Source organism: Mustela nivalis, assembly GCF_964662115.1.
Source record: "Mustela nivalis genome assembly, chromosome: 6".
Taxonomy (NCBI): Eukaryota; Metazoa; Chordata; class Mammalia; order Carnivora; family Mustelidae; genus Mustela; species Mustela nivalis.
Genome location: NC_139025.1, coordinates 72,363,328 through 72,378,579, shown reverse-complemented (window position 1 = coordinate 72,378,579; position 15,252 = coordinate 72,363,328). Strand labels below are relative to the sequence as shown.

Sequence of the window (15,252 nt, the reverse complement as noted above, 5' to 3'; positions counted from 1 at the left end):
GAGGAGACTTAGTGATTAAAGAGAGGAGAGATCCAACGTCTTAGTTCCTGGGGATGAGATGGGCTATAATCCAGGGGAAGAAAGGGGAGGAATGAAGAGATTGTCATGAGGCGATGGCCTCACCGCCTGCACTTGGAGCTGGAGGTCATTCTTCTCCTGCAGCAGGGACACCATCTTCTCCTCCACCTCCTTGCGGCGAGCCTCTGACTTCTCCAGCGCCTCCTTGATGCGCCCAAACTCCTCCTTCATGTTGGCCATCTCCTTCTCTGTCTCTGCACTCTTGAGCAGCGGCTTGATCTTGAAGTACAGCTTCATCCAGGGCCAGTTCTTGACCCCCATGAAGGCCCGGATGTTCCACTGGATGACCAGCAGGGCATCCCTGGTAAGGAAACATGGAGGTAGGAAGGGACACTCTGAAAGGGCACTTCATAAACACAAAGCAGCTGCACTCAGCTCCCAGCCCATCTAAAGCTCATAGGCACCTGAGGGCTGGAGCCCTGTCTTGTTGCCTTGATATACACCCCCACTCCAACATTACCACACTGAACATGGAGTTGCTCAATAAATATTTAATCGAGTAATTTAACAAATGGGCAGTTTATATCTTCCCTACTAGGGTGTTAGTAGTAATGAAAGCACCGCTCACAGAGTGTCTACTAAGTTCAGCGTTTCTAATCCCATAAGAACCTCAAATATTTTAAACATATTTTGCATGTAAGAATATCTATAGTATATATGTAAGTCATGAAGCATGAAACAAAATGACTACATATGAACCTGCCAATCCTTCAAACAATAACTAGAGCATTGCCCATGTTGGCTCTCCCTGTGGGATTTTCCTCGTCCCTTTTCCTGGTCCCCCCACCAGAAGCAGCCACTATCCTGAATCTTGTGTTTGTCATTTCCTTACTTTTTCAAAACATATTTTAACCGTATATGTATGTGTCTTTAAACAACATGTCACTATTTTTTTTTTATTATCTCTGAGTTTTATAAAAATTGCATTACACTGTATGTATCCTTCTGTGACTTGCTTTTGTTCACTCAATATGCTTTTGAGGTTCAGACACATTGTACCATGTGGCTGTAAGTCCCTCCTTCATTGCTTTATAATATTCCACTGAACAACCATACTATTTGCCCATTCCCCTGAGATGGAAACTGGGATCGTTTCCAGATCTTTGCTGTTTTGGTCAATGCTCCTGTGAAGATTCTTTTTCATCCCATGCTTCATCCCATGGGATTGAAACATCCTATGGGATTCTTTTTCATCCCATGGGATCTTTTTTCATCCCATTCATTCCCATTCTGTGGGAATGCACTTAGGAGTGGAACTGGAAGCTATGCAATTGTTAAAGTTTTTTTTGGGGGGGGGGTGATTGCTATACCCAAAATGGGGCTCAAACTCATGATCTTGAGATCAAGAGTTGCATGCTCTATGGACTAAGCCAGTCAGGTGCCCCTGCAATTGTCCATCTTTAAAAGATAATGATAGATTGTTTTTCAGGGTGGTTGTGCTAATTTACCCTTAAGTGGTGGGTCAGATTTACTGATTTTTGTCAAGCTCGTGTTTTAAAATGGTATCTCACTCTTTATGGGGAATTTGGTATCTCACTACTTTATGGTAGTCATTTGCTCAAGCCAGCTAACAATTGACGAAGTCAGGGTTTGAACTCAGGTCTTCTGAATCACACCAGTTAGCACTGCTTGTCTACCTTTTACACCCCTGCGAAAGCCTCACCCTTTCCATTGCCTCACCTGCGCTCCACGATCTTCTTGAACTCAATGCGCATGAGCAGGCCCCGGGCTTGTGCCTGGATGCGGGTGATGATGCGGCTCAGCCTCTCATCCCGCATCTCCTCCAGCAGCCCCAGCAGCCCCGCCTTGAAGAACACCTGTGGGCCAGCAGTGGGTGGGCCGGGAGGGGAAAGAGGAGAGGTTGCTTTTAAGCAGTGTAAGGCCAGTGACAGCTGGAGCTGGGACAGGGGCACTGGATGGTCCAGGGAAGGGGGAGAAGGCAGTTCAGAGATGGTCCTAAGATGACTGGTAAAAGGGAAGGAGCTGTGAGGTGGGGACCCAAAGGACAGGAGAGGTCTCTCTGTAGTCAGCTCGCCTCCTCCCTTCCCTCACCTTGGTGTGGCCGAACTTGTACTGGTTGTGGTCAATGTCCAGGGAGCCCAGCAGCTTCTCTGCCCCTTTCCTGCTGTCAATGAACTGGCCCTCAGGGATGGCTGTCGGGTTCAGGATGCGGTACCTGGAGAGGGTGGTGCCCCGAGTCACTCATGTTCTGGACCAATCTGCTCTGCCCACAGCACTCAGGGCCACCTGTGGACTTGCTTCCCCACCAAGTCTTCCCAGGCTCCCCCTGCTCCCTGAGCTCTGGGGAGCCCCCGTACCCACCTCTGCCGGAAGTCCCCGTAGAGGATACGGTTGGGGAAGCCCTTCCTGCAGATGCGGATGCCCTCCAGCACACCGTTGCAGCGCAGCTGGTGCATGACCAGGGGGTTGTCCATCACCCCTGCAGCAGGAGAGAAGGAGAAGGTATTGGCCTCAGGATAAGTGATGCCAAGTGCCTTCCCCAAACTAGACCCTTGCACATGGCTCACCTGGAGCCTTCCGTTCATTGGGGATGATGCAGCGCACAAAGTGAGGGTGGGTGGTCTTCAGGTTGGTCATGAGCTTATTCAGATTCTCCTGGGGGTGGATGAGAGTGGGGAGTCAGGAGCCACAGGGACCATCTTTTTGGGCCCTGGGACCCTGAGCCTATCTCCAGAATTCTCCAGGGGACCAAGAGTTGACATGTCATTTATGATGTGAGTTCAGGATTCTATAGAATTTACATGCCCAAAATGACCATGTAGTTCTAGCTTCCTTCCTCCACAGACTCAGACAATCAAATTAGGGTAACACAGCCAAAGGACTGGACCTGTACACCACGGGCCCCCTGGCATCTCTGAGCCCTTCTTACCCGGTGGAGGGCCGACACTGTCTGAAAGGATGAGCCCTTTTTCTTGCCTCCTTTGCCTTTACCGCTGTCCCCTAATAACGAGAGAAGGGACGAGGAGTCAGAGTTTAAAAGCAAAGGAATGCTCGGCCAGGGTCAGGGCACTGCTTCTCACTAGCCATGTGACTTCACAAAGTGATTCTCCAGGTCTCAGTTTTTCCACAAGAACAGAGACTGCCTCTCTGGGACAGAGATTAGATACGCTTGCTTGCCACACCGTGGGTGCTGAGATAGTACGAGTGCTCCTCTCCCACTTTCTTCTTCGAACCCTACCCTTCATGCTTGCATCTTTCTGAGGTCAGCCTTCCTTCTTGTAGTTCTTCCTCCTCTTCCCAAGCCACACCCTTGCTCATCCTTCTCTGAAACGGACGCTCATCTGTGCTCCCAGGTGCTCAGTGATCCTCTCAAGGTTTACCGAGAACTCCCACAGGCACAGCTCTACGCTGAACCTGGCACAGCCATGCATGCCCACCTTCACTAACTTCCAGGTGTTCAGCCTTGAGGAGACTCGACCAAGACCCATAATACAGAATGGAAAATGACTCTTTCATAAACCAGCTGCAGAATGACTGCTGTGAGATCTCCTGACCCCCATCCCGTGACTCACGGGATCCCTTCTCTCCGCTAGAATCCTGTGCTTTGAAGCCGAGGGCCCCTGGTCCCTGGCAACTCCAGAATTGCTCTAGCCCAGGGCAGGGGCTGCCCTCTTACCGACATCAGCAGAAGCATAGGAGGAGAAGAGGGTGGCCATGAGCTTGAGGGAGGACTTCTGGTACAAGCCCACCACCGTCTCGTTGAGCGGGTCTTTGTTCTTCTCCAGCCAGCCCAGGATGTTGTAGTCCACGGTGCCGGCATAGTGGACCAGGGAGAAGTGGGCTTCCTGCTTCCCCTTGACATTGCGTGGCTTCTGGAAGTTGTTGGACTTGCCCAAGTGGTTGTCATAGAGCTTGGCCTTGAAGGTCATGTCAGTGGCCTTGGGGAACATGCACTCCTCCTCCAGGATGGACATGATGCCCATGGGCTGAGAGCAGGGGGGAGTAGAGAGAGCATCACTATGTGCACTCCCAGGTTTTCAGAGTCCCACACCTTGCCAATGGAAAAGCCACAGCCCGGTAGATCTGACAGGCCACAGAGTATCTGTGCTAGCACCTCTAGTCCCAATAGAGGATGCTCATATTCCAGGAATTAACCTAAATCCAATTCTATTCAAATCTGGCCTATAACCTCTTTCTGCCTCAGTGGACCTAGTGAAGAGCCCTATGCTCCCAGCCATCCTTCCATGTCCCAAAGGCCTTGCAACAAGCCCCTTCTTCTTGGAAGGCTCCTTGCCCCAGGGACAGGTGTATTTCCGAGGTGCCAGACTCTGCCTAGGTGAAGGGTAACTGTTCTTCAAAGGATGGTTAGAGGGATCCATGTTCTACAAAAACATCCTGCTCTTGAGAGAGTATGATGGTTCTTGACTTTCCTTGGGGCAGGAATCCTAATGAGCATCTGATTAAACTAAAGATGTTTCCCTGGAAAAATGCATGTAAACACACACACACACTTCCATATATTTTCAGGCGATTCTGAGATCTCTGGAGGAGCAGCACCTTGGATAACCACCCAGAGCTTCTGGACAGCTTTGGTTTTCTGAAGGGCACTGGCTGGCTAAGTGAGGGAAGATGTTCCAGGCTCTGGTCTGTATCAGCAAAGGCACACTAAGAACAATCCAGCACTGGGAACCTCACACTAGCTCCGTTCTTGTCTCCTCTGAATCTATGGGCAAGAGGGGCTGAAGACCCTCAGCTATCAGGAAGAGGCTGGGAAGCCAAGTGTCAGATCCAAAGATCCTACGGTCAGCCTGGGATCTTTCCATAGATGATGCTTCTCATGGGCTGTCAGAGGGGCCCGTTCTCCCTCTCCTCACTACGTCCCCTTCTTAAGACTTTGGGAGGTGACCACCATATGGGAAAAGGTCTCAGGTCCTGGGGAGAGGAGAAAGGAGCTCATCCCATGTATGCCCATGACTTCATGGTGGGTAGGAACTGGGCTTGAGAGAGGCTGGGGATTCTGGGGACTTCAGTTTCTTGGCTGTAGAAGGGATAGCACTGCCACTCTGTCTGGAATGACAGGGGACGGGAACACAGACAGCGGGGGAGGCAGCACCTTCTCAATGAGGTCGATACAGGCCTGCAGGTCCATGCCAAAGTCAATGAACTCCCACTCGATGCCCTCCTTCTTGTACTCCTCCTGCTCCAGCACGAACATGTGGTGGTTGAAGAATTGCTGCAGCTTCTCGTTGGTGAAGTTGATACACAGCTGCTCAAAGCTGTTGAACTGTGGGTGGGGGGTGGGGGCTGAGTGGGTCAGGCCCACAGGAGTCTGAGCAGTCTGTGTGGTCTGCCCTGGTCGGTGCCCAAGCCCAGACAGGGGTGTGGCCAGGCCCCTGCCCTGTCAGGCGGGGGAGGGGTACTCCCCTGGAAGACAGGACGAGGCATCTGTTACCGCTGAGCCCCGCAGCCTTTCCCGAGATTGGCCGTGATGGTCACAGGTGAGAACAAGTGAGTCACCCTCCCCTCCCCCCACTGCACATGTGTGCCTAGGCTCCCCCACTCACATCGAAGATCTCGAAGCCGGCGATGTCCAGGACCCCTATGAAGTACTGGCGTGGCTGCTTGGTCTCCAGGGTGGCGTTGATTCTCGTCACCATCCAGTTGAACATCTTCTCGTACACGGCCTTGGCCAGGGCCCCAATGGAGTAGTACACCTGCTGGACGCTCTGCCCCTTGGTGACGTACTCGTTGCCCACTTTCACCCGAGGGTGGCACAGCCCCTTGAGCAGATCGGCTGAGTTCAGCCCCATGAGGTAGGCGGACTTGTCGGCATCTGGAGGAGAAGGAAAGAAGTCAGCAAGCACTTTCAGCAGACCCTCTTTCTTTCCCTGCTCTGGGCAGGGCCAGAGACCTTCTGAAGCATTGGTTCAGCTGCCCTCACTAAAGAGTTGCATATCCAGGCCTAGAAGGGTACCAAGCTTGCCAGGGGGCACGTAGTCACCAACATGCAGAGTCCGGCTGGCGCCCAAGCCTCCTCCTCATCTGTCCAGAACCTCCCACCACCCAGCAGTTCCTGCTGCCTCTGTCTGTAACGTCTGCTTGGTGCCCCCGGTCTGGGTCATGGAACAGCACTGCTGTGAGCACCTTCTCACGTCTCCAGGACACAGACTCTGGCTGACGGAGATGGGCCCTGCTCCCTGCCTCCTTTGCTCCCATCCCCAGATCTGATCCAGGACCAGGCCCGTTCCATTCTGGATCCATGCAGTGACCAACTTGGTATTAAGGTTCCTAACAGCAAGGCTCTCCCCACCCCAGCTCTCCACCTGTGCCATCCAACATATGATCTCTATTTAGAAGAAATGTATTTGATTTAATTTCAAGAGTTTTGTGATAGCTGATGACTTGTTCTCATGAAAGCCAGGCTTGGCATTTTGATCTGGAGAGATACAGAGAAGGAGTCCTTGAAGGTAGGCTAAGAGGAAGGTTCTTGGGCATTTGTCTGGCCCTATTCACACCTTGACATCTCCTTCTCAAAGAATTCCTACAATGGGGGGCACCTGGGTGGCTCAGTGGGTTAAGCCGCTGCCTTCGGCTCAGGTCGTGATCTCAGGGTCCTGGGATCGAGTCCCGCATCGGGCTCTTTGCTCAGCGGGGGGCCTGCTTCCCTCTCTCTCTGCCTGCCTCTCCATCTACTTGTGATTTCTCTCTGTCAAATAAAAAAAAATAAAAAAAAATCTTAAAAAAAAAAAAAAAAAGAATTCCTACAATGGCCCCAGAGTGAGCTAGGAAGGACTGTTGTTCCATTTCACTGAGGAGGAAACTGAGGCCCAGTGAGGTATGCAACATGTTAATGGCAAGCTATATCCTGACTCCTGGCCCTTACCTCCCAAACAGTACATGGCATGGGGCCTGAAAGGGACCCATCCAAGGGCTGGGCAACCTCCACATACACACTAATGTGCAGAGCTCAGAATCTGTGCATTTCTGAGCTTGGCTGAGTCTTGAGCCTAGGAGGAGACATCCCAACTCACTTCTGGTCAGTGCAGCTGGGGTTGAAGAGTTGGCAGGATTGTAGGGGGCCTCCCTGCCTGCCCGTCTCTCACATATCCTTGTCCCTCCCTGGCTCTCACCCCATCCATCTACCCCACAGGCCTCAGGTCCCCAGGAACCAGCCTGTCTGGGGACAGTGGTTGACCTCTGACTAGGCTCTAATGAGGAGAAAGCCTGGAGGTCGGGCTGGATGGTGGTGGGGCCCTGCCCCTGGGACGAGGTACTGCTCTCTGACCATTTGCTTCTCATACTTCTGGCTTCCTCCCACTTTCTCCATCATGGTCCTAATTACCTTAATAAACTAGGTTGTCAGCCTAGCTCTTCAAGAATTGTTGAATAGCACCACTTTGGGACCCAGCATGGGAGACCCTGCTCCCAGAGGACGATCTCCTCCTGACAGGTGAACACCCAGCACCTGCCCCCACCTTCGGTGCCATCTGGCTCAGCTTGCTCTTCCCGCTGCTTCTGCTTGAACTTCATATTCCCGTAGTGCATGATGGCGCCCGTTAGCTTGTAGACTCCAGCTTTCTCCTCGGAAGTAAAGCCCAACACGTCGAAGGCGCTCTAGGACAGAGCAGGAGAGGCAAAGAGGGAGGTTGGGTTTGGTGGTGCAGGAACCCTCGGGAGCTCTCATGTTGCCTCCTCACTCACATCTGTGGCCAAGAGCTCCTCGGAGTCATCGATGGAGGCCACAGACACCTCTCCCTGAGACACGAAGGCGTAGTCGTAGGGGTTGTTGGTGACCAGCAGCATGTCTGTCCAGGCAAGGAGCAGGGCAGGGGACAAGGGGACGGGAGAGGGCAAGGGATGGGCAGAGAGGGGTTGGGAGGAGGGCACGGTGGGGTTGGGGCAGGGACAATGAGGAGAGGACCAGGAGCAGGGAGAGAGGAGGACAGTCAGCAAGGACCATGCAGAGAATCCAAAAGACATGAAAAAGTAGGCAGGGGAGTGGGGAGGGAAGACAGTGGGAGAATGACACCTGGCAGCAGGGGAGGCATGAAGAGGAGAAGGGGAAAATCAACCAAGAAGAGGAGAAGATACATGACAAAGAAAGAGTGGGGAGAGAGGCAAGAGGAGACCCAGGCAGATCTGAGATGGGGAAGGAAGAGAAGACCTGAGCAGACTAAAGGAGGAGGGAGAGGAATGGGGACAGGTGAGGAGGAGGAGGACACCCACCCTACCTGGGGAAGGCAATGGGGGCATTGAGGTATAGACAGGCTCACCCAGAAGCTCTGGCTTCTTGTTGGACAGGATCTGGTAGAAGATGTGGTAGTTCCTCTCAGCCTTCAGCTGGAAGATCACCCGGGACTTCTCCAGGAGATCTGAAGTGAGGAGAAGGGAGGAAGGCAGCAGATAAGGATGGGGAGAGAGTTGATACAGCAAATGGGTGTAGATTAGGGGAGAAAGGCTCTTAGAACAAAATGAAGAGAGCCAGGGGAAGAGGAAAGAAGGTGGAGAGGGAATGTTGAGTTAGGGTGGCCCAGCTGGGAGAGAAGGCAAAGGCAGAGGACACAGAAGGGCATGCACGGCTCCCTGCCATACTCACAGGTCTCTATGTCTGCAGAAGCCAACTTTCCAGTGGCTCCAAAGTGGATCCTGATGAATTTCCCCTGCAGGTGGATGGGACAAAGAGTCAGGGAACTGGCCAGAAGGGACAGAATGGAAATCTTGGACCTCAAAACAACCCAGAAAGCCCTGGGTAGTTCTGGGAATGTTAATGACCTCTTTGGTGTCCCAGATTAGTATCAGTAAAACAGGGAAAAGTATACCCATCTCCATATTACTAGATATGTCTGAGAAGAAACAACAACACAGGAATGAACACAGATACAATGCCTCCTGTTTGTTCCTCTGGTATGATGTCATCAATCCTTTCAGTGACCTGCGAGGTAAATATTTCTACCTCTGTGTTACAGACAGAGGACCTGGGACTTAGGTGCAGGGACTTGCTGGGCAGGTGGGAAGCTGGGGAATTGGCTCCAGCACCTATGATCCCTGCCCACTTCCCATGTGGAAGAGTGCTGGAAAAAGTCATTTGGAAAATCTAGAATGTGCTCCAAATCAGCTCCATTACTTGGTTATGGAATCGCTCTGGTGACTCTGGGTCTCTTTTCTTGAGTTCTCCGATCTCAGGGAGCCGGGCTGGGTCAAGAGGATTTAAGAGTGTGTGTGTGCACACGCGCACCCTTGTTGATATCCCAAAACCCAAATGCAGGATGATCACCTGGGTGTGGTGACTGTTGAGAAAACGACACCCCCACCCCGCTTTTCTTGTTCAGGCCAAAAGAGGCCAGTTGGCAGCTGTCAAAGGCACTCACAAAGCGGGAGGAGTTGTCATTCCGGACGGTCTTGGCGTTGCCGAAGGCCTCCAGGGCGGGGTTGGCCTGGATGATCTGGTCCTCCAGGGTGCCCTGTGAAGGCAGCAGAACCCCGAGGGTTTATCTTCTGTCCACCTCCAGCAGTGGGGAGGGCAGGGGGCTATACCGGTCCTGGGGGATGGGGGTGGGGCTGGATGGATGGCAGGTGGGTCTCTGGCTCCAAAGGGCCATATTCAGACATCAGAGTGTGTGTCTCCTTCCAGGCAGGTCTTGAGCATTGGGCTCGGTGGTGCTGTACCCACTGTTCCCCAGGGCAAGGCTAGGGGTCAGCTGGGTCACTCTGCCCCCAGGTCCCTCTGCTGAGCCTGTGGCCCACCCCATACCTTGTTTGCACTGGCATTGTCCTTCTTGCCACGGTCACCTATGGCCGCGATGCTGGCAAAGTACTGGATGACACGTTTTGTGTTCACAGTCTTCCCTGCACCGGATTCTCCACTTGAGGCAAGAGGGACCCATCAGAATCCAAGATTTCCCCTGTGCTCCATTTGGAGTTCAGCCCCCTGCACCATCCTCCCTCAGGATCCCAGCCTTCTATATTCCTCTACCAGGGCCCAGGGCCCTGCAGAATTTGCATATCATTGTAGATCACTCCGACACCCCTCTGAGAGCCCAGCTCCCTGTACTCCTTGCAACCAAATCTTTAAACCTTTCCTCCCCTCTGAACCCCCAGGAATCAGCCTGGGTCCCCCCCAAGTCCCTATGTGGGTGGATGGCATTTGCTCACGTGATGAGGATGGACTGGTTCTCCCGATCTGGAAGAGAAAAGAGGAGAGGCAACATGGTCAGGTCCATGGGTACAGGCCTGAGGGAGCACGGGTCAGGGCTGTCAGGCCCACCTGTCAGCATGTACTGATAGGCGTTGTCAGAGATGGAGAAGATGTGGGGCGGCGCCTCGCTCCTCTTCTTGCCCCGGTAGGCGGCCACCACCTCGGCGTTGTACACCGGCAGCCACTTGTAGGGATTGACGGTGACGCAGAAGAGGCCCGAGTAGGTCTGGAGCAGGAGAGGGAACAGGCGTGAGGGGCTGGAAGGGGATGCCTGGGTCAGGTGGGGACAGGCAGGGGAGTCCCTGGTCACCCGAACTGGCTCCTCTCTTCCTGCAGCTGACCAGGGTTAGGGAGGGGGCAGAGGGGAGCTGGGGTCCCTTGGAGAATCCTGACCCGTTGCCTTGAGAGAGTGGCGCTGGCCTACTTTGTCGTCCACCCAGGGCTGGCTTCCTGCCATGCGCACTCACATAGATCATCCAGGCTGCATAGCGCTCCTTGAGGTTGAAGAGCACAGCAGGCTCGTGCAGGAAGGTCAGCATGGCCATGTCCTCGATCTTGTCAAACTTGGGCGGGTTCTGCTGCAACACCTGGTCCTCCTTCAAGGTTACAGTCTGGGGAGGGTACACAGACAGGGATGACCGCACCCCCCCACCTTGACAGTCCTTGCTCGCCAGCCTCACGCACTTACCTCCTCCCAAAACACAATCTGCAACCTCAATCCCCCAGCTCTCCTCTGACCAGCACCCAAGCCCTGCCCCATGCTTTCCCCAGACGACTTAGAGCTCACTGTGTCTCCCATCCTAGGGTTTCCGTGTCTTGCCGGTGCCCCAGGGCTTGTGACCATGAGCAGCCCCTTTCTGTCCCTGCTTCATGCACCTAGCGGCAAACTTGGTGGGGCTGGCAGCTGTCCAATCTGGGCACATACCTTACCCTGACTCCTGGGAGCACTGCTTGTGGGCTTCAGTGGCTCAGGGCAAACCTTGCCCCGCTGGGAAACATCTCTACCACCAACCTATAGTCCCCATTGGTCACCATTAAGGTGGTTTATGTGACACCAGTCACTTCGCCATGCCCTAAGATCTTTAGACCCTGCAGGTAGGTATTCTGGTATTGTTTCTGGACAGTGGAGGAAGCTGCGGCTAGAACAATTAAATGGTTTACCAGCTTGGTAGACAACCAGCGGCAGAACTGGGACCAGAGTCAAAGACCCCAGCAGGTTGTGACCTGTTATTGCACACCTCGTTGGGACTCAACATTCAGTCGGCAGGTCTGAGGACAAATGGTGTGAGCCGCTGCTAGTGACCAGTGACGACCCTTACGGCTTGTGAGAGGAAGCAGGTACTATGGACTTCTGAGCACTGGTCACTAACCCCAAGACTGAGTGTTCAGCTCAAGAACTCCTGCTTTTTGTGTTCATCTGGTTCTAAGAGTTTGCTCTTGGTTTGGGTGAGGTGAATTTGGGGGAGCTGGTCTGTGGAGGAAACTGAGGCACAAAGAGGTGGGGATATGCATACAAGAATGAACTTTACTTGATACTGTGCCTCTGTCTTTTTTATCTCCAGGACCCCACTGAGGCAGACGCCAGTGGAGGTTCCGCCCACCTCCCGGTCCCAGCATCTTCCCTGGCGAAGAGCACGCCCCCCTGTTCCACTGCTTGGGTCCATCTGAGAAACGTCCGAGTTCACACCCAAGTCTAAGTCCCTCGAGGGGTCATGTCTGGCACTCCTACTGGCTTTAGCTCTTCTCCCAAGCCCTCAGCTCCCACAGCAAGTGGCCTCACCCTTGCAACCCCCCACCAAACCTTCTCTCCCTTTCTCTGGCACTATGCCCCACACACCTTGCCATTCTCTGTCTCAGCAGTGACCTTGCCTCCCTCCCGGGACAAGATCTTGGCCTTCACAAACTCCTCCTTGTCATCGGGTACGAAGCACTCAGTGCGGATGTCAAAGGGTCTAGTCTGGGCCTCCAGACGTTCCTTCTCTGACTTGCGGAGGTACTGGGCTGCCGCCCCAAAATCGGCCATCTGGGCATCGGTCATTTTGGTGCTTCCCTGCGCTTGAGACAGAAGGGCCAACTGAGACAGTGGCACCTCCTCCCGTGCTCTGCACCCCCACTCCCGGCCACCCCTCCTCACCACCTGTCCCTCTATTCCGCCCTACCACTGAGGAGACCCTGGCCTGGGTCCCATCCTCCCTGTGCTTCAGGTTCTCCTTCCTTTGCCCTCTGACCTGACGCAGAAGGAGACTCTCTAAGGCTCTGCACCGGCTGGAATTGGCTGGTGTTCTGAGGTAGGGGAGGTTCCGAGCTGCCTAGAGGAGAGACGGGGGCCCCGGTCCAGCAATCTGGCTCCCACGAGAGGATTGGAGGGGTTCTCACCTGGTTATCTCTTCACGGAGAATCCTGAAGACTCTGGACCATGGGTGGAACCACAGAGACCCAGGCAGGCAGAGGGAAGACCAGACGAGGAGAGAGAACAGTGGAGAAGGGTCATCGGGGAGAAGTGAGCCCGGAGGATCGATCCAAAGAGCCGGACGTGCAGGACCGACCGAAATGGGGAATTTGGGAGAGAGAAGAGGCAGAGAGCCGGTAAAGAAAGGATGCAGAGTTGGTGAGAGCACCAGGGGTGGACAGGGAATCAGAGTGGGAGATAGAGGTGAGAAGATTAGAACACACATGCACGCCGACAGGAAGGATGGGCCAGGGAGACAGACAAAGAAGGACAGGAGTGACAAGTATTGATAAAGACCAGGAGATAACATAAAACCAGACAAAGAGCAGAAAGCTATCCAAGGAGGGAGGAAGATGGAGGGCAGAGCATGGAGGATACAGGAAGTGGGGGACAGCAGAGGCAGGGAAAGAAAGGTAGATCAGAGGAGAAAAGAGTTTTCTGGGTTTTCCTTGGGAACCACCCCTCTGTCGGTAGGAACTTCCCAGGGTTGGGCAAGGCAGTTCTAGCAGAACCCTTGGGTCTCAGACCAACCTGCACTCCACTCCCTGAGGTGGGGGCTCCGGGGACTGGACGCAGAGTCCACCAAACTCTCTCTTACCTGGTTCAGAGGAGTGTCTGTCTGTCCTGGGGGAGCCTTCTCCTTTATATCCTACTGCTCCCAACCCCTGCCTAAATTTGGAGTCCTTCCGGAGGGACCCTCCCTCCCACCTCTCTTCCCTCCCGGCTCCTCCTCCCTTGATCCCTTGGCTCTGGAGGTGACAGGAGGACAGCAGTGCCTCTAGATTTGCCCATGAAAGGTCTGTCACCCTAGCCCCTCTGGCTCCAGGGCCTTTTTTTAGTCCTTGGGCACATTCCTTTCCTCCAAAGAACTGATGGGCAGATAGTAGAAAGACAGGACCTTCTCCCACAAATGCCCCTGCCTGCCAGGCCCTTACCTTGGTTATTTTTAACCTGGAGGGTGAGCTGAGCACACTGGGCTAAAGTCACCTTCTCCTGCAGGCCAGATGCTGTCCCCTGACCCCAGCTACGGGTTTCCCACTCTTCTACCCATTTCTACCCTGGCCTGACCTAACATACCCCCAGGCTGGGAACATCTGCCCACCCTCTCTGACCTGAGGTCCCATGGTGTTAGGGGCTGGGAGCTGGAGCTGGGATGCCCAATAAGGGGAATTTACTGCCCAGCTCCATGACTCAGTTTCCCTTTGTTAGAAAACAGATGTGTGTGCTGCCCTCTCCCTGCACAAACGCAGTGTACCTGGTTTCCTTCTGGTCCCTAGATCTCCAGGCAGGTATTCTCCTGCGGACTTGAGGCTGTGCTGCTTCAGGTACATATCTGGAGCCCCAGCCCCTCCAGTGATGCTCCTGCTGCAGTGGCCACTCTCTGTCCTCTCAAAGGAGAAGGAATTCTCCCACACCAACCACAAATTCACACTCAGACCCACGGTCCACTACCCGTCCCTATCGACTTGACAATCACACGTCCGGAAGCATTCCTAGCCACACACATGCAGACTTTTCACACTTACACATTCATGATCACAGATTTTCCCACTTGCGGTTAGGCACACCAACACGCACATTTACACACCCACATTCCCACGTGGAAGTTTAACCGTCCACTGCTCCTGGTGTGGGACATGGGATTGGGAGGGGGTAGGGCAAGGCAGGAGGCATTAATCCTGGCCTGAGGGAGGAGGGGGTGGGGGTGGGGGGCTGCTCCCTTCCGCCTCTCCCTCTCTGGGCTGCCAGAGGGTGCAGGTGCTGCTCTGGCTGGCTGGGGCGCCTGGCAGGCCCAGGGATTTACACCAGCTGGGCCCCAAGCTCTGCATTCCATGGGGTGGGGGCGGGGTGTTCTGCAGTGCATCTCCCCCTCCTCAGGTAGAACGCCCCGTGTCCTCTCCCAAACCTCCTGGGGCTCCTACTCACATGCCCTTTCTTGCCTGTGTCCCTGAGTGCCCCAGGCCCTCAAGGCCCCCTCCCTGGCCTCCAGTGATGCCACCTCTCAGAGGCAGTAAGGTGTTTGGCCTTCAGCAGGCCGTGCCTGGTATGACTAAGTGGACATTGTGTTCAGGAAACAAAGCCAGACTCCCCTGCTCTGGCTTTCCCCCACACCCTCACACGCAGGAACACTCTCTCAGCTCCCCCCTCCCACCCCATCCACTGTCACCTCTCAATATAGCTCTAGAGTGTGGAGGTGGGTAGGACAGACCAGGGTCAGTTTCTCCGGGTAGGAGAGGTTTCCATTAAATATGTGGCTTCTCCCCCAACGTTCCCGACTCCCTAGAATTCCTCCCCGCCGCACCACCACTGCCCCATTACTGGACTCGGTAACATGCATCTGTTTCAGCGGATGTGTATCCTATACCCAGTGTCCTTGAGGGGGCAGGGACCTGTGTCAGCCCCACATCCACATCTCATGCAGGTACATACACCAAAATATTAGTCCCCCAAGGGATGCAGACCACTTGTCCCCAGCTCCAGGTCACTTGAGGTCCCGGCGTGTAAGCTGGGGGGTTAGTCCCGTGCGTCAGTGCCCAGTTCTCATTGCCCTGGGGAGATGATAAGGGGC

General features: G+C 54.2%; 1 protein-coding gene across 1 annotated transcript in view; it reads right to left on the bottom strand.

The window, feature by feature from the left end:
• LOC309867496 (myosin-7) overlaps nucleotides 1-15,252 on the bottom strand; it is a 51,203-nt gene that overhangs the window by 11,773 nt on the left and 24,178 nt on the right. The window contains exons 1-20 of the mRNA XM_082736408.1: nucleotides 12,611-12,716; nucleotides 12,072-12,289; nucleotides 10,702-10,845; nucleotides 10,304-10,460; nucleotides 10,192-10,219; nucleotides 9,791-9,902; nucleotides 9,408-9,500; nucleotides 8,636-8,699; nucleotides 8,313-8,411; nucleotides 7,741-7,844; nucleotides 7,515-7,653; nucleotides 5,604-5,872; nucleotides 5,153-5,323; nucleotides 3,716-4,025; nucleotides 2,969-3,039; nucleotides 2,607-2,694; nucleotides 2,401-2,518; nucleotides 2,131-2,254; nucleotides 1,759-1,895; nucleotides 124-379 (exon numbers count right to left, since the gene is read on the bottom strand). Of these exons, the coding sequence (XP_082592534.1) occupies nucleotides 124-379; nucleotides 1,759-1,895; nucleotides 2,131-2,254; nucleotides 2,401-2,518; nucleotides 2,607-2,694; nucleotides 2,969-3,039; nucleotides 3,716-4,025; nucleotides 5,153-5,323; nucleotides 5,604-5,872; nucleotides 7,515-7,653; nucleotides 7,741-7,844; nucleotides 8,313-8,411; nucleotides 8,636-8,699; nucleotides 9,408-9,500; nucleotides 9,791-9,902; nucleotides 10,192-10,219; nucleotides 10,304-10,460; nucleotides 10,702-10,845; nucleotides 12,072-12,272 (2,685 nt within the window). The 5' untranslated portion in view covers nucleotides 12,273-12,289; nucleotides 12,611-12,716. Of the gene's footprint in view, nucleotides 1-123; nucleotides 380-1,758; nucleotides 1,896-2,130; nucleotides 2,255-2,400; nucleotides 2,519-2,606; nucleotides 2,695-2,968; nucleotides 3,040-3,715; nucleotides 4,026-5,152; nucleotides 5,324-5,603; nucleotides 5,873-7,514; nucleotides 7,654-7,740; nucleotides 7,845-8,312; nucleotides 8,412-8,635; nucleotides 8,700-9,407; nucleotides 9,501-9,790; nucleotides 9,903-10,191; nucleotides 10,220-10,303; nucleotides 10,461-10,701; nucleotides 10,846-12,071; nucleotides 12,290-12,610 lie in introns of the transcript that reaches the window.